This window comes from Pagrus major, chromosome 6 (genome assembly GCF_040436345.1).
Source record: "Pagrus major chromosome 6, Pma_NU_1.0".
Taxonomy (NCBI): Eukaryota; Metazoa; Chordata; class Actinopteri; order Spariformes; family Sparidae; genus Pagrus; species Pagrus major.
In genome coordinates, this window is record NC_133220.1 from 19,183,564 (window position 1) to 19,201,594 (window position 18,031).

The window sequence follows — 18,031 nt, forward strand, 5'->3', positions numbered from 1 at the left end:
GATTATATCTTAAATATTCAAGTTTTCTGGAGTTTGTTTTATTTGAGTTACAAAATATGAAGTGCCATCAGCAGACTCCACAGGAGAGTTTGCCAACCTTCTTGTGTTACAAGTATTTACACCCAAAAATCATCTGTCTAAATTTCCACACTCTGCGTTCTGGTATGTCCCAGAGTTCAAGTCTCTGTCAAGTTCCATTGTCAAAGTTTAAATATTTAAAATATTTACAAAGTACTGTATTCAAAAACTCCCAAATCAAACTGTAGCTTGTTCGATGCAAAGGCAGGTGTGACTGCTTCAGTAGTGTGAGAAAATGAGCAGAGCTGGTGGAATTAAAGGAGCTGTTAAACGAAGTGGTCCTCTACAGGGTCTCCATAGTTTTACAATTCTTTCTCCTCTAAAGAAAGCCTGGGCGAGGAAGTCTGTACATAGTTATTTAAAATTTCATGTTGAAATGTCTCCTTAGCCATTGTGGTACAACAGCTTACATGATCCTCTCTTGAGAAGAAATTAATGACAATCAATAAAAGACAGATGAAAAAAAAAGGCCACCCAGATAGTCACTCATTCTTGTTCATCAAACATCCTGATTTTTCTTCAGAGCATCTCCGAACATTAAAATAAAACTCCAATAAATAGAAATACAGCAGAGAAATGGTCGAATAAGACTGATTCTGGTTTGGTCCATCCCTGAGTTCTTTTGAGAAGGACAAAAATACCAGAGTGACGAAAGAAAAAAAGACTGATGGGGAGAAAAAGCAAAAAGTTGATAGGGTACGTCCTACACATTCCCATTGTGTCCAGGAGAAAAAAAATATTCTCATATTCCTCTGGTTTCCTGAGGCTCATCAGCAAGAACATCCATCGCTGGGATGGTTCCCAGCAGTGACGGTTACACAGAGGTGATGACAATCATGAGGTGTGGTGAGATGCTGGAGATCCTGTTGAGAAGGTCGGGGGCGAGCTGGGATAAATGGCTCTCTGAAAACTCGCACGGTGGGAATATCTGTAGCACATAGGCAGGCTGGAAAAACAGAAAACATGAATTACATACATGAAGTTTAACAGATTTTAAACCAGAGGTGGGAGTTTGGAAAGTTTTTCATGAAGTTTAATTGGCTAAGTGAAAAAAAAAGGAGACTGTAACGGTCACACGTGAATAACACATACAAGTTATATTGGTTTAAAGAATGAAATAATCAAACATTTAAAATTAATGATTAAAAACACATGAAACATCTTTACACATATGAATGATCATGTCTCACCTGATTGGAACCTGGGTTGGGGATATTGATGATTCCAGCAGCCAACTTTGTCTGCAAGTAGTTGATAAATGCAGCCTTTAGAGCTTGCGTTTGGTTTAGGACATCATCTTGATCTCGTCCACATGGCAGAGCGAGGAGAAGACAGAAGTCAGTGTCCCCCTGTGGAGGGAAAAAGGAAAATGTTGTCAACAGCCCCACTGAATCATTTTTCATCTAATGGAGTCTAAGACAAAAGACATACCGTCATTCTTCGGGCTACACTTTCCAGCTGTGAAGCCTCTAGTCTCATTCTCTGTACAATCCTAAGCAATGCGCCTCCTTCTTGAAGGGGCAGTGATCGATGAGCCAAAGCTTTGTTGCCACAGACAAAATGCAACTGGACTGCAGCTGTGTCATTCTTCAGTGCCAGCAGGCCTTGCCACACAATGGGGTATTTCTGGTTAAATGTGAGAGAAAACAAGGACAAGTATGTCAGACAAAGCCAGTTCTTGTTCAGACCAATAACCCTGAACACAATTTAAACTGTTGAGGTGAGTTTGTCTTACCTTAAGCAACTGCACCATATTAACAGGCTGCGTCATCTTGCCATCTGGTTTTGGCTGGAGGTCTGCAACCTAAGGATTCAAGAAAATAATCAATGTGTCATGAACAGTTTCTGTAACATGAAGATATCAAAACTCACATCGCAACCTTAATGAAGATTGGATTTATTGCAGAACTGTTGTATCAGACTGATTTATTTTTAGTGAAGTGCACCTTATAATCTGGAAATGTTAATTGCAGTGAACTCACCATGGTTGGTGTGACACTCAGTGGTGGCTGGTTAAGTCCAACAGAAGACGTCTCTGGCATTTGAGAATGGATGCCTCTTGGGTTTGAGTACATCCCCGAGTACTCTGGGAATGACCCACTAGGTCCTGGTGTTAGTAGCTGAACTCTCTGGGGAGATGCCATCGCTTGCCCAGATTGTCGGATTGCCATCATTCCATCTTTAGGAAGAGGGGAGTGTGGCCTCTTTGCTTCCAATGGCTTTGTTATATCCTTCTCAGAAACACCTTTAGGCAAATGTGCTCTTGGAGACAAGGATAACGGTAGGTTAGAAGGTGCTGAAGAGGGGGGAAGAGTCTCTTGAATGTGTCCAGAATGAGCATCTGTGGCCAAACGCTCCCCCTGTTGGTGCAAAAGCACACGCATATCTCTTTGTGTCATGTATGTTTCTAACTGGACACTACTCCGCAATGGCCCGCGAGGATCTGACTGCATAGTGTCCGGTTTTAGCTGTGTGGCAGCTTGTCTTCCTGGAGCCTGGTGGAAACGTCTGGTTTCTTCCTGTTCCTGCTCAAGACTCCTCAATGAACTGGGGTTTACCTTGAGAACTTTGTCTCTGCCAACAGCCTGGGGTGAGGTGGGCCGTGGCTGCATGGGACCAGACCAAGCAGAGGCAAGAGACTCACTATGCATCCCGTAGCTCATCACAGAGAGAGGTGGAGTATTGACCCGTACATCTCCTTGGACAAGATGTCCCACTGGAATTGATTGGCTAACACGATGAGGAGACATACGTCCCAAGCCTCCAGGCACACTGTGAGGTGGCATGATAACTGACTGTTCTGGATGATGTACACCAGTAATAAACTGCTGCATGGCAGGGAGGCCACTGGGCAGCATCACTGGTATGCCCTTGGGTGATGAGGATCCTATGGGCGAGGACACTTTAGTAAAGGGAGAGTGTGGATGACCCGACTTGCGAGGGGATCGTGGTTCTTGTTTGATTCCACTGATATGCGAGGGAGCTCTGTCACCAGCTGTTGTAACAAAACCTACATGGTTGCCTGGTGGAGAGGGCAAATGGGGGCTTATTGCCGGACTTATAGCAGATGTCCAAGATGGTTTAGCTCCATCAGTACTGTGAGAATCAACGCTGTCCATTTTCTTTTGATGCTTTATGGGCATGTACTCTTGATGGTAACTCATTACTTGCTGGTTACCCTGTGTGAGACGCTTCACTACTCCTTGAGGTCCAGATTGGTAAACAGACTCCATCTTTTCTAAACCAGTGCTTTCTTGTTTAATAGAAGACAAAGTTGACTGCATCTTACCAGGATGCCCATGATCTGTCTGTGATGAAGGCCCCTTTTGAAGTGCCGAATGAGAATGACCATACATTTCCTGTTTTATCTGGGGCATGGATACTAACTGCTGAGATTCCATGTCACCTGCCGTTGCTTGTGGGATCTGACTTATTTTTGCACTTATCCTCTGTGGTCCCTCTATTTTCTGGCCTGAGTGGCTCAACACTACCACTCCTTCAGATGTATTTACTCTCAGACCTGGGCAAGATCCTGTACCAAGAGTGGGGCTCTCAACAATGAAACGTGCAGCACTTCCCACCTCCTCACCAACCGACTGCCCATGGTATGATCCAGTATCGTCTTTGCTGGGCCTATATGTTGGTTTGGGCAGAGCCATGTCCACACAGGGGTTTGCAATGTTCATGTTAACTTTATCCTCAGGCTCAGGAGGGTTGCAAACACGACTGATAACAGAGGTTGCAGTGGATGCAATAACAGAGATTACAGACTTTGTCTCAGGAGATGGCAGAGAGGTTGGAGGTCGAACAACAGACGGAGCTGGATGAACTGGCATTCTACCATCAGGTAGTGGTGACTTATTTGGCACAACAGCTGATGGAGTATTACTTTCAGAGGGGTTTTGATCTCGTAAGGTGAGTAGATTACCAGGAATAGGACTACTGCTTGGCAGTGACATGTTTTTGTGTTTCATAAGAATCTGTCTCAAATCACTTGTGCCATGATCAATAACCATGTTTTCAGAGTCTGAGGGTAAAGGCTGGTTTTCCTTGGATGCCAAAGGTATGACAGGTGAAGAGCAGACTCCAGTATCTTTAGACTGGTGGCGCCAATCTGGTGGAGAAACAGGATTTCTTATTGTTGGAGGGGTCGGTCTGATATTTGGCCTGTTAGCAAGTGGAGACAGGGAAGGAGAGATGCACTCAGGTGGCACCTGTTGAGGCTTTGGGCATATTGGACTCTTAGACTGGGGGATAACAGATTTAAAATGTTGAACGTGTTCTTCTGAAGATGTCTCTGGCTCTGCATTTATTTCTTTATCCTTGACAGCTGAAGGCTCAGGTTCTGACTTCCAAGTAGTAGGAGTAATTACCGCAGCAGTTGCTGACGATGGAGTTGTTTCAGGAATAGTCTTTTCACCTGAAGCTGTGCTATCTGTTAAGGGAGTTGCCAATTCTTCACTTATTAAATTTTCTTCCTTTACATCTTTTTTAGCTTGCTTTTGGGCTTTAGGACGTTTAGGTGTTTTAGGTCTTCCCTTGGGGCCCTTTTTAGGTGTGGTTGGGAAGACAGGTTCCTCCTGTATAGCAGGTGTATTTGTTTCAGGTTCTTCTTTGGCAGGCTGATTGAAGTCTTGCATTTCAGGTTCTGAACCTACATCTGCACTTGGTGGAGGTGCTTGGGGTAAGGGCACAGTTGCTTCCCCGGCAGTTATTGAGTCAATAGCCGCCATGAGTTCTGTCTCATTAGCAGGATAAGAAGGTTTTTCTTCCTCTGGGTCACTTCTTACTTCTGTAGGTGGGACAGGTGGAGTTGGTGGTTCTGTTGGAAAAGCTGGATCGGTGAATTTAGCAATGTTTTCCACAGCCTGCTCCAATTCCAGCTCCTGTGAAATTACGCTTTTTGGTGCTTCCGGGAGCTCCTTTATTTCCAAAGCTGGATTTTCCTTTTCTACACTGTTGGAGCCTCCTCTGTTGGCATTAGTGCACTTTGAAAGATGATCACTTTGCTCACCGAGGCCTGACTTTTTTGTGGAATCCTCTTGATTCCCAAGCTCATCATCCCCCAACTGAAGAAGCTCTTTGACTTCCGTGACATTTAGTCTGATTTTGAGGTTCTTGAGGACAGGAGATTTAGGATTTCTTGTCAACTTGGTTTTTCCTCTAACAATCCTGTCTTTTTCCAAGCTGGGTTTCTCTTCTAAGACTGGGGAATCGGTCTCTTTCCCATTGGATTTACCTTCACAATCCTTCTCTCTGCCTGATTCTCTTCCTTGTTTGTCTTTCTCCTCCTTCTTTTGGTCAACTTTGACTAATGGATCTTCTTTACATGAACTTGATGAATCTTGCAAAGCCAAGGAATCCTCATCTGTGAAATCCATATCCTGATCATCATCCTCAGTCGCCTCAGTTTTTTCCCCCTTCTTAGTTGATCCAGATCCCAGTACTGTGGACATCTGATTTGATGAACTCTTTGTACCATGAGGGGATGTTTTCCCTTTTGACACTCTTGGAATTCGTTCACCACTTTCTGATTCATTTGAATCAGTGTCTTTGTTGTCAATTTTTGATTTTTCTACTTTAGCAGTTGAACTCTCGTCACCTTGTCTGCGATTTTTGGGAGGGCGGCCTCGTTTAGTTGCAGGGGTTGGGGCAGGTGGCTCCTGTTCGATATTTTGTTGTTGTGTTGCATCTTTGTCTGTGGCTCGCTTTCGTGCAGAGCGTGGGGACTCTGTCATTTCCTTTCCAGAACGAATAGGTGCATCATCTTCAACTGGGGTGGCATACACAGATTTAACATTTCTTCGTCTTGCTCTGCCTAATGGTATGCTCTGCTCCAATGGATCAGGATCTGATCCATGAATAGGAGATTTGCCTGTGGACTTCAAGTCAGCTCTAGGAGAAGAGCCACGTTTCAGCTTCTCTTTGTCAATGCGCTCACTCTTGCGTGTTGCTGGTTTCTCAGAACCAGAGGTAGACATGACAGGAACTGGAGCAATTTGAGCAGGGGATTGTTTGCCCTTTTTATTTTTCATTTCTTTTGTTTTATGCTCTTTTTGAGGTGAGATTGGTTCGTCAATTGTGTCATTATCGCTTGGCATCTGCACTTTACTAACTTGAAGTTTCTTCTCTCCCTCAGGCTCAGCTATTGTTTTAGAAGTGGAATGGGTCTCTTTCTTGACAATATCCAATTCCTCTGCATGACTAGGTGGTATGAGACTACTACTGGCTTCAGGCACTTCTGTTTGTGTGGTCTCAGGATCCAGCTCTGCTTCTGAACTGCTAACAAACTCATGAGAATCACGGCGACATGGTTTTTCTGTAGAGCGAGGTTTTATATCCTCAGCAACAATTTCCAATTTCCCTTTAGATGGAGAAAGTTTACATCTATCCACTGAGTAACTGGGTTCAGGTACTACTATTGGTGCATTTTCAGAGTCAGATGACATCTCAGTTTGTGGGTGTTGCATGGGTGCAACAGGTTCATTTTCTTTTGCATCGTCCTTTACCTCTTCCTTGATGAAAGACCCAGGGGGATATGGATCAGGGGCTGGATTTAACACAACACATTTCTCTTCTGGTGGAGGAACGTCCTTGACTACAGACTGGGGGACAGAAGAAGGTGTGAGTTGGGGTTCAGAAATCAGGGTTTCAGCAGGACTAATGGGTTTTATTTCCGGCTCCATGATTGATTCTGTTGTTTCAGGTGACTGCAAAGCTGGTTGCTCTTGAACGGGCGATTTTTCCACTTTATTCTCATCCATGAGCACCATGTCTCCTTTTGCCTCTTGCAGTTGATGGGTTTTATTCTTCTGTTGTTGTAGTCGCATGAGTTCCATAAAACGACTATGGAAAAGAACAACGGGCCCTGAGTCAGGTTCACCATCTACTGTCCCTTGCTGACCAGGAGGCTGGTTTTGTGTAGACTCTGGTTCTTCATGTTTGCGCTCCAAGTGTTGAAGTCGTCGAGAGTCCAGCTCAAAGACGGGGCTGTGAAGGAAGCGGGATGCAAATAGTTCCCTACGTTCTGGTTCCTCTGGCTTAGGCTCCTCCTTCCTGTCGTCAAGTTTGTCTTCAGATCCACTTCGAATCTTTTTCTTTTTCATGTACCACGAGGGTGTAGGTCGTGGTGCTGCTTCTACCTTCTCAGTGTCCTTTCTGTTCCGGAAGCTTGCAAAGTGAGAATCATAATCTAAAAATGACCAGTTATCTTCTCTGGAAGATGAGAGAGATTTTGCACGTTCAAGCAGAGCCTTTGTATCAGGTGTGATGGTCTGATCAAGTGCAAAAGAGTAGAATTTGTTCCTTTCGAGATGTGCTAGTTTGGGGTCTGAAAACCTGTCAACCCTTGGCCTCTCAGAAAAAGGCATAGATGTTGAGGGCATAGGAGAGCGGGGTTTGGTCTCTCTGTCATCCTCAGGGTCAGATCGTACTTCCCCCGGCTCCAAATCATGCCAAATACCATATTCCAAATGTTTGCGATTGTGAATGTTTTTACCAAGACTTCTAGAAAAGTTCAGGTCGGGTAACAAGTCTTGTTTTACTCTGCTCTCCCATCTCTTTTGTTGCTCTTCTTCCACACTAAGTACAGGCGTGTTCTGCTTGTTTACCTGCGTGTTATGAGTCCTTTTGACTAAAAGCTCCAGATCTGGGTGAATTTTTTCTTCATTTCTACTCAACTCTTTCTGACAAGGATCCACAAAGTCCTCATCTACATGGTGAGGGAAGTGTTGATGTCCAGGAGAGGCGGTGTTGTTCCAGTCAGGATCTTCGCTTTTTTGTCTGAAGCTCCTGTAGACACGTTCCCTCTTAATCCCCATGTCAGTGTCAAATTCTAGTTTCTTTAGTTTGTGAGATGGAAAATTATCTGTGACATCCTCAGGTGGTTTACCAACCTCATGCACAAGACTACGATGTTCCAAGTCATCTGTTTCACTTCCTTCGGGACTTATTGGTTTGTCAGGTTTGTCAGACTCGCGCTGCTGTTGCTGCTGGTGCAATCGTCTATTTTGTTCCATTTGCTTGCGGTAACTTTGAGAGAGGTCAATGTCAACATGGTCCTCTTTGTTTTTAGCACTCTTGTCAGTGTCAGCATTCTGAGCACCAAATTTGAAAGCAGCTTGGTGTTCTTGTTCTCTGATAGTGCTTTGGTCTGTAATCCCCTCATGGGAAAACCTTCTGGATGAAGTGTGCCCTGGATGCCGTTTTGACTCCAGTGGGTCCAAAGATCCCTCTGATTTCTCTCTTTGTCCTCTGACATCCTCTTGACCATCCTTCAGAGTGCCACTTTTATCAGTTTTGAGTCTTGAATCTCTCCGCTGGGAGTCTTTGTGTTTTTCAGTGTCTGCCTCTTTCAAATATGTGGCACTCGGGCCAAAGTCAGAGGACTGAATACCATCCTCTTCTTCGTGCCTGCTTCTTTTCTGGCGAATAGTTCTTCCACCAGATTCAGCAAAGCGCCTCTTTCTTGCAGCAAGGCGATCTGAATCCACAGATGAATCTTTCCCATCATTTCCAGTATCAGACTTCAGATGTTTCTTGAGTCGACTTTTTCCATCCAAGTCTGAATTCTCACCTTTACTCATTTCAGATCTTTCACTTTTAACAGAGTCATGATGAGCAGTTGACAACGGATTTGCAGTAAGAGAGTCACCATCCCCCTTACATTTCTGCCTCTCATGAGTATCTTGGTCTGATCCCCTTCCTCTTCCAGGCGTACCATCAAAACTGGTCTCAAGCTCTGATTCAGGCAGTGGGTTGGATGGGGATTGCCCCTTTGCTTTCCTTGATTTAATCTTCTCAGCTTTGTCTTTGTCACCTTTCTCTTTTCGTTTTGCACGTTTGGTTTTCTCAGCACCTGCCACACGATCTGGTTGACTGCTCTTCTCACTCTTGTCACTCTTTGAGGCATGTTCCAGTGGGGTCTTTTCAGATTTGTCAAAGTGTGGTGGTGACATTGAGCTCACACTTCCACTTCGCTCAGAGGACTGGCTGTAAACCCGTCGTTCTGAGTCTCTGGGAGCACGCTCAGATGGTGAAGGCGATACTGTAGGAGAAGCAGGTCGCCTGGGGTGCGAAGGGCTCCACCTACTGCGGTCAGCCTCAAAACGCTCTCGTTCTCTTTCTCGCTCCCTTTGAATATATGTGTATTTTCGAATGTCTTGCTCAAATGGGTCTCTGTAATCCCTGTAGTCTCTTGGGTCTTCATGATAACGTGGGTCAAAGTGCTCCCCCTGATAGTGTTCCAGTTCAGGAAAACGTTCTCTGCTGCGAGCAGCATAGTCTCTTCGAGCTTCCTCTGGATAGAGGCCAGGGGTTCGTATATTCTCATAGTAAGCCCTTTCTGCTGTAAATTCATGGTATGGAGGTCTGCGCTCCTCTCTGTAGAGTGAATGGAGACAATAGAAAGAGACAAGTAATAAATTCTGTCAGCCTGAATAATTTCATTAACAGTAAGTGTTCAAAAATAATCGTAATCGTTACATACAAATCGTAAAGATTATTTTAATTTACATATTTGTGACAAAATATATTCAGTTGAGGACATTATCAATTACATGCAATTAACAATATGGGGAATTTACCTTCGTTCAGGAGGAATTTCATAGAAGTCTCTAATGTCTTGACCAGATGTCTGCATAGATCGATAGAAAGCCATCTGACTCTCTTGACTTGCAAAATCCACCTTTCATAAATGATTAAGTTGTTAAAACACATAAATACATACAAACGCACATGAAAAACACTATTCACTATTCATCCAAATAACTGTCATTGATTACCTTTATTTTGTTGCCACCAATCTTCCAACCTTTGGTCTCCCTTACAGCTGCCTGGGCAAAATCTGTGTTGTTGTACAAAATGAGGGCCATCCCTTTCAATCTATCAAACACAACCTTAAACAAAAGGACAAAAAGACATTTAGAATTTTGAAAACTACACAGCATTCAAATCTAAAGCTGCAAATTAAGCAAGATATAATAAAGCTGCAAAATAAGTAAGATATAATAAAGCTGCAAAATAAGCAAGATATAATATAAAACCTTACCTTAACTACATGTCCATACCGGCAGAAATGCCGAGTGAGGTATTGCTCTGTAATACTGGTTGCCAAACCATCTAGCCAAACACAAGTTGTCGGCATACTTTTCCCAAACCCAAGCTACAAGGAGAAATAGAAAAACATTTGTATTATAATGACAGTTACGTTAGCTTAAAACCTACATAGACCACAGATGTTGCCTCCACTTATTGTAAAAACACTACCTTCAGTCTGTTGCTCCCCAAATACTCTCCATCCATCTTCTTAATGGCTTTGCAGACACTGGCAATATCAGAATACTGCACAAAAGCATATTGGGGAACTCCATTTACTTTCTTGATGTCAATGTCCTTGAGGAAAAAAGACAGAACAATTAGTTACCCATATCAAATGTAAAATGTACCAATTTGCAGTGAAGCCAAATGGCAGCATACCACAATTTCTCCGAAACGCTGAAAAATGTCGAGGAGTTGTTGGTAACTGGTGGTCTTCTCAAGGTTGCCAATAAACAGTGTCCTTGTGGCTTTTGGATGGAACTCATCTATCCGTCCATCTAAGGGCCTGAACTCATTTTCACTCTCTGTTTCTGAGGAAAGGGAGGGCTTATCATTAATATTACTGACATGTTACTACATGTGAAGCTCATATGAAAACAAAAGCTTTCAGAAATAATGTTTGTTGAATCAATTTGTTGGCACCAAGTATTCATCACAATAGTATATTTTTTCGTCACTTACCAGGACCATTCCAGGCGGTTACTTCAATCATCATGCCAAAGAACAGCTTCCCTTTGGAGACAGTAAGGGCTTTCTCTTGATCCTCCTGCTGTCTGAAGAACACCAAACCATAACGGTCTTCTGATGCTCCATGGATCTGGACTGAGGTCACTTTGCCATGTTTCTTGAATTCGTGGAAAAGCCCATCTTTTAAACTTGTGTCTGGGGTGGGAAAAACAAAACAACCCAAATAATAATTATAACTAAAGCTAAATATATATTTTCATAATAATTTATATAAACTACTTTTCTACATTCCCAATTTCTTATTGAAACCAGTTAAGGTTTTGTTGCAAGGGGTATCAAAGTTTGAACCAATAATATGTTATTTTTGTATGTTTCTAAAGCAGTGACTCAAGCTGGATGTTTTACTTTTTCAACTCCTAACGTGATGTTACAGAACTTGAGATTGTGGTCTGGGAACGTTTGCTATAAATACTAAAGTAAGCAGGCAACAGCACATGTGGAAATATTAGAAGCAGAGTGACCTGTACACCAGTAGGCTTACATCCAAACTAAATATCTACCAACGCACCAAATAGTAGTAAAAGATTTCTATATATGGAGCAACCAAAAACCAAAGCAAAGTGAAGTTTAAGACCAAAAAAAAGAACGACCCGTTCTTTTGAATGATTAATTAAGATTACATTACAATTACCTTAGTTGAAAAAAAATATCCTTGGCAGGTACAACTCACTTTACCAGGTCTTGGCATGTAAATAAATGTCAAATAGATAACTAGGGACACTGTATACAAATGAACAGCACATGATAGGACACTATTGCTGTATATAATCTGCATTAGAATTACAGGTAGTCCAGGAGATTGATCTCTATTCTCAATTTTAGACAATAAAACCACGTCTTCAAGAGGCTGACTTGAAACGCGTAAGACATGTAGAAACTCACCTGTGGAGCGCACTGGTAGGTTTTGCACTTTAATTCCAAAGCTCCTGCGTGGCTCATCTGAGTCAAGCACCATAGAAGACTGATTAGGTGCGTGCGTAGCTGACGACTGAACAGAACGTGCCCGAGACCCATCACTTGAGCTGCTGTTTGAATCGCTGTCATGAAAAAACAAACAAAAAAATCAGATAACCAGATGGTTGGTCTTTCTTATGAGTATTTCCTAGCACAAGTTGATGGTTTGTGCAGTGGCAAAAAGTATTCACCCAGTCAGTAAACCTATGAAACATGATGCATTAATATCATAACAAAATAAATGTCACACCTGCCGCTGCCCGTGCTGCTAGTGCTGCTGACAGAATCAGAGCTTGAAGATCTGCTCCTGGATCGAGATCGCGGGCCTCTTCCAGGGGACAAAGGAGCTCTTTTAGGGGAATGAGGAGTTTTGGGGGTTTGTCCCGTGGTCCGTTGTGGGGAAGGGTGCCTTGACGCAGAGGAATGAGATGATCGGCTCCGACGGTGATGGTAGGTTCTGTCAACACGTCGTCCTCTGTCATCTCTGTATAGATCACGTCGTGTCGAATTAGTAAGAGTAAAGGGGTCTCGAATTCTAGAGTCAAAATGTGGGTCCGATGCCTCAAAGCTTCCCGCAATAGCACTGCTCCCTGGGCCAGCAGCAGCAAACATTGAGCGATCTCTGTAATAATCAGCGTTGTAGTGACGCTGTCTGTCGAAAGTGCCGCTGCGTTCATGGTGTCCATATGGGCTGTGATCATATGCACGTTCACGGGTCTCTGAGCTACTGTAAAATAAGAACAGGGTAGAGAGGGAGAAAGAATTACTATGATTCTAAACAAAGAAAGGGGGAAAATAACCTACAATGAACATATACTGGCATTGAAATTCACAATAGTGAAATGCCAAATGGCCAGTACAGCAAGGACACAGCTGAGAGCAGACCAGATAAAATGTGGGGTCAATTTAAATAGCTTAATATGGGTATAAAGAGCAGTGCCAGTATTGTTATTCTTAACTTGGAAAAATTATTCGTTGCCATCGAAAACAAACACTAGGGTTCCAGTTTGTCCAGTAAGAGAAAAGTGTCTGCTCTGAGATATGTTGAGGAAGTGCTTTTTAACCTTTAAGCAACAAGTTTCACAGCAAAAGTTGCAGGAAATTTTCTTCAAATGTCACATGTTGGAGTTTATATGGTTTTAGGTACAAGAGAAGAGAAGCATTTTAACAAATGCTGGAAAAACAAAACCAAATTCCTCTCAAGTAGACAAATAAGCTAAATAATTTGCCTTTTCAAGACATGACGTAATGGGGTCAACCGATCAAATGCTGGCACTGTCTGGCTGCTCCAAACCCTAAACAGTCAGCAGCCTAAAAAATGACATTTCATTTTTAGGAGCAACAAAACCACTAACAAGCACAATTTTCTATACTGTAGATTCATAAACAGTCGCATGAAACAAAGCAGCTCCAGACTATAATAGTCACTACTACTCTCATTGTAGATCTACTTTTGAACACACATAATTCAGCAATGTTGAAATGCTGTTCATGGTCCTCTATTAATTTCATTTGCAAAAGCAGCACTGAGCAGTTTTGGCTCCAGTGGGTGCCCAAGGGAGCTGATTTCAGAGGCGGACTGTTCATGAACTATTGCTGGTAGGAAAAAGAAAATATGAAAATGAAACATTTCTCTTTACATTTAACAGGACAAGTCTCCTATTGAGGAGCTCTGTGGTACTGAAATTTAAAATGCCATGCAGAGCTCAGATCAATGTATTAAAAATCTAAACAATCCTTTGTCGTACTTATGCTGTAAAAAGATGCACTAAGATAAAGATATAATATTCAATACATATATTTTATATATGCATTTTATAAAATATATTTTTTCTCTCATCAAAGTAACCTTTTCCCTAAAAGCAGTGCAAAACTATTAGACAAAGCACTAAGGAAGGTTAGAGAAAGAAAATATGCACAGGGCAGAGCAATACCAACCTTTTGGGAAAGAAGTTACCGAATCTAATCCAAATAAAATCTAGGTGGTCAGAATGTGAGAGCCCGAATGAAAAACCAAGGGGAAAAATCAATTGATCTAATTAGGCAAAAAACGGTTCTCTTGAATCGCACTGCACGTAATCTTCAAATACTGTGGAGCACCAGGCCAGTAGATTGTTGAGGTATAATCCACAGTTAGGCTACTTATTTCTCTTCACTGGATGGAAAAGGGAAAAAAACAAAACAATCACAGAAATGGACCTTTTTATGGATTTCACGACATGTGGTGCAAAAAACACTATAGGAAGATGAGACCTGAATAAATAAATATGGATTTAAAAAAAAAAAGATGATGAACTTCAGGGTAATTCAGCGCATTCCAGGTTGTCTATACCAGTAAACTGATGCCCGAAAGGAAAATACATCCGACTGGATCAGTCTCGTCTTGTGGTATGATGAAGTGGTATGTTCCAACAGTTAGGCTTCACGTAAATATAAAAGGTAAAAAAAAATGTATTCCACTGGTGAACATCAAGAAGTTTAACATCACACAAGCTTGCAGACTCGCAGACACTACGATCACAGGGAATAAAATCCTCATGGGCTCATAGGATGACATAATTCCACAATCGATGGATATTATCGGGTCTACGTATGTGAAGGTTTCTTCTTTTTGCAGTAACATTTCAAGTTCCTTTGATAAAGTTGTCTTCAGCTCTCTTTAACATACTTGGAGCGCTCTTCTCCTCACTGAGGCTTCGCACAGCTACATCCACTCTCGAGTAATCCCAATCAATGGCAGCTACACCTATCCATACTAGGGTCCACATCAGTACATCCAACATGGGGTATCGGTAGTGCATACATCCAGGGGTGTACATCCCAACTATGCGGTCTTCATGTGTCTTCATGGCCATCTATCCAAAACAAGGATAGCTCCACAAACTTTGCTGGTTGGTTGTTTGGATCCTAGGGTGGTCTTGCAACATCTTCTTGGTATAGCTTCCATAACTGGGACAAAACGCGTTAATTATATATAGTTAATCTCATCCTAAAATGACTGAGATAGCCTAGGAAATGCGCATTATATCTGTCTTTCTTGTGACGTGTAAAAAAGTTTTCCCATCCACTTCTTCAAAAACTTAAATCCAGTGCAGGCCGTATCCACAGATGCAAAAAATGGTAAAAGTAGTCCAACCATCAGCTGTTGCCAAGAGGAAAAAACAATTGACAACCCGAGATGGGAGATCCTCTAAGTAATTTGAATAATTTCTTCAAAGAAAAGTACATCCTTCATAATAGGGATTTACTTCCAGTTTAAGGCGATTCCAAGTAAAAATCAAGGTTAGATCCGATTTTTAGGAGAAAAATGTTTTAAAAAATATCCAAAAGCTCCCCAAGGTAGTTCCCCACAAAATGTAATAAATCCAAACTCACCAGGATATTCCTTGCAGATGTAATATCCAAACCAGATGTCAAACCTTGAATTAGTTACCTTACCAAATGATAATGTGTAGTTAATTTACTTAGATCCCGTGGGAAAGGCGAGTCATTTATGATGAAAAGTGGAACGATCCCTAATTACCTTTGTGTAACCCCCTTGAGGCACATATCCCTGAAGAATAACCCCCACTATGTGTTTAGGTGTTACACCTATCCAATACTAGATTCCCCTGGATTTTAAGGGGAGGCCGTGTCCACTTACCCATCTATTCTCCGTTCATAACGTCCCTCTCTGGTGTGAAGGGACACAGGTGGGCCAAACACTGGACCAACTGTTCCCCTAGAGAATCCTGTAACGTCTCGACTGCTCGAGGGGGAGCTGTCTTCAAGGCCCCGAACAGCACTAGGCACTGACCCGGGTTCATTGTAGTCAGTCCGAAGGTCCCTGTCTCCCATCTTGTTGACAGCATTGTGAGCCTTCTGTGCACTTTTGATATCCACAAAATCCACAAAGGCTGCAACACCACCCTCTGACCCTCGCTTCCGCAGCACTTTAACACTTTCCACACGCCCATACCTGAGAATTACAATAAAAACAAAGAGGAAATTACATATACATGATCTAAAAATAGGCTAAGTGCAGTTTCTCTGTATGCCAGAGTGAGTCATATAAAGAACAGAAGAGGTACTGGTATTATAAGCAAACAGTAATGATTCGTCTCCAATTATACACCAAAGCAAATTTCCACTGTTTCCTTTTAGACGCTAGAATAACAGTCTGAACATAAGGAAGTCTTCAGCAGTGTCTGCAATCATAACAATGGATGCTTTAGCTTGTTGTTGCAATCTTGAGGTTTCTTAACGACTTCAACACTAATGCTATTCAAACATCCCTCCAGGACATAACTCATTACCAGTGTTAACTATAAACCGCCTATCCTTGAACACATAGCTGTCATCAGATCACTACTAATGCAGGGCAGCAGTAGCTCCCATAAACTGTGACTGGATGTAATGTTTGTTGTGCTACAGATGAGTTTGTCGATGAGTGACTCGAGTAGGTTTAACTTAAGTAGCAAATTACATGTATTTAAATTACTTCTATGAACACGGGGAAGCAGGAGTTTATACTGTTAGCTCTCGTGCTTACTAGCGGGAGCAAAACCTGGTTTGCAATTACTTGTAATTTAACCAAATTAGAAGCGACACTGAGGATCTTGGCCGAGTTTACTAGTGTAGTGATGGCTACCGACGACAGGCAGCCCAAGTATTTGCTAACAACATTATCAGCCCAGTGGGATCACTGATCGGTGGCAGATTTTGGATTCCATACATTTAACTATTTCTCCAACATCTACTTTAATCAGACACATTACATTATGTGCGAGGCGTCTCCAGTGGCATAAAGAAGTCATCAAATGTTATCTGACCTGCTGTCCAGCTAACACTAGCTGCCTTTTGGCTTGTGCTGATTATGAAAACGTCTTGACTTCCCACAAAATGGTTGGTTGGTTGGTTGGGTGGTAGCTCGGTGGCTAGCAAACCTAGCTACTTGCCTCTTGGTTTTAGCAAAAGTTAGCCAAATATTTTAAACCGAAAACATTTAAACTTAAGTGGCTCTATTGTCGACATTTTGGTTTAACAAATATTGCTGTACTGCAATATAGCACACGCAGCACATACGAAACAGCCAGACTTTTAAAACTTGAAAAATGCTAACGTTAGCTGCATTAGCATCGGTCGCAGGCTACCCAGCGAGCTCGTACTGCACCTAGCGCGCGCTGCTCCGCCAACAGAGGGTCCCTCTTGCGTAACCTACCGTTTAAAATGCTCCACAATCTTCTCCTCTCGAACATGTTCGGGTAAATTTCCCACCCAAAGGTGTCTGGTTTCCCGAACCATCTTGCGCTATTCTTCCCCCCTTCTCACACATATGATCTCGCACGTTTCTAATCCCTGCCGGTCGGAGGTCCGCCTGAACAAAATGAACGACGGTGGACTCCGTGAATAATCTGGGCCTGGTAGCCTGCTGTCCGTTTAGCTTTAGCTGCTGCGTCCTCGATCCGTGCACGTGAACGCGCCGGATCCTCGCTCCCGGTGGTCTTGGGTGCGAGCTGCGCGACTCTGGGGCCCGGCGTGTTGCGCGTGCTCGACGGTGACGAATATGCACAGTGACAGTGAGCACGTGATTTCTGCACTAGGATCAAACTGCAGCCCTCGAGGAGGAAATGTCTGCGGTGTTGACTGCAAGGTGATCAAGATTATGGATGGAAAACTTTCTATTAAAAGCAGATCACATTACATTTTAATGTGCCAGGATTGGAAATGCTGAACACTGATGAATCATTAGATACAATATAATGTAGAGTAAAGATACAGGTTGAAGTAGGCCTTTCCTTTAAAGATGATTAATATAAATGTACAAGTTAAAAACACCACAATCAACCATTTTAAAGTGAGTATTGCAATCCCGGTCTCTGTTGCGCAGAGGATACACTTATGGCTCAGGCCTCCGGAGGTGGGCACTGATGACCCTCATGCCAGTCTGATGATGCCCGACCTCCTTCTCGCTCCTCTCCTGCTTCATGCCTCCCTTGTCCTCGCTTAAACCTGCTGTGTCTACAGCATCCCTTCTGTAAATCACCTCCGTTCTGTACTCCCTGTCATCAAACTGGCCTCCCCTCGGTCTCAGAGGATGTGAGTGGTCCCAGTCCAGCCTTGTTCACTGGGAGGCTGCTGGATGGCTGCTACAGTTAGTGGTTACTCTGGCGAT

General features: G+C 42.8%; 1 protein-coding gene across 5 annotated transcripts; it reads right to left on the minus strand.

The window, feature by feature from the left end:
• Positions 1-16: 16 nt before the first annotated feature.
• LOC140997918 (msx2-interacting protein) lies at positions 17-17,361 on the minus strand. 5 transcript variants are annotated; one of them, XM_073468004.1, is made up of 15 exons: positions 17,078-17,361; positions 15,521-15,835; positions 12,128-12,601; positions 11,806-11,960; positions 10,858-11,058; positions 10,555-10,706; positions 10,345-10,470; positions 10,127-10,240; positions 9,861-9,974; positions 9,663-9,763; positions 2,061-9,459; positions 1,814-1,882; positions 1,510-1,704; positions 1,269-1,427; positions 17-1,024 (listed from the first exon to the last, which is right to left on the minus strand). In XM_073468004.1, the coding sequence occupies exons 1-15, from the start codon at positions 17,158-17,160 to the stop codon at positions 893-895; spliced, it is 9,789 nt and encodes a 3,262-aa protein (XP_073324105.1). In that variant the 5' UTR covers positions 17,161-17,361; the 3' UTR covers positions 17-892. The 5 variants fall into 5 exon arrangements, with proteins under 5 accessions (XP_073324105.1, XP_073324106.1, XP_073324103.1 ...); XM_073468005.1 differs by having other exon boundaries at positions 10,555-10,700; positions 12,128-12,604; XM_073468002.1 differs by having other exon boundaries at positions 12,128-12,604.
• Positions 17,362-18,031: the final 670 nt, after the last annotated feature.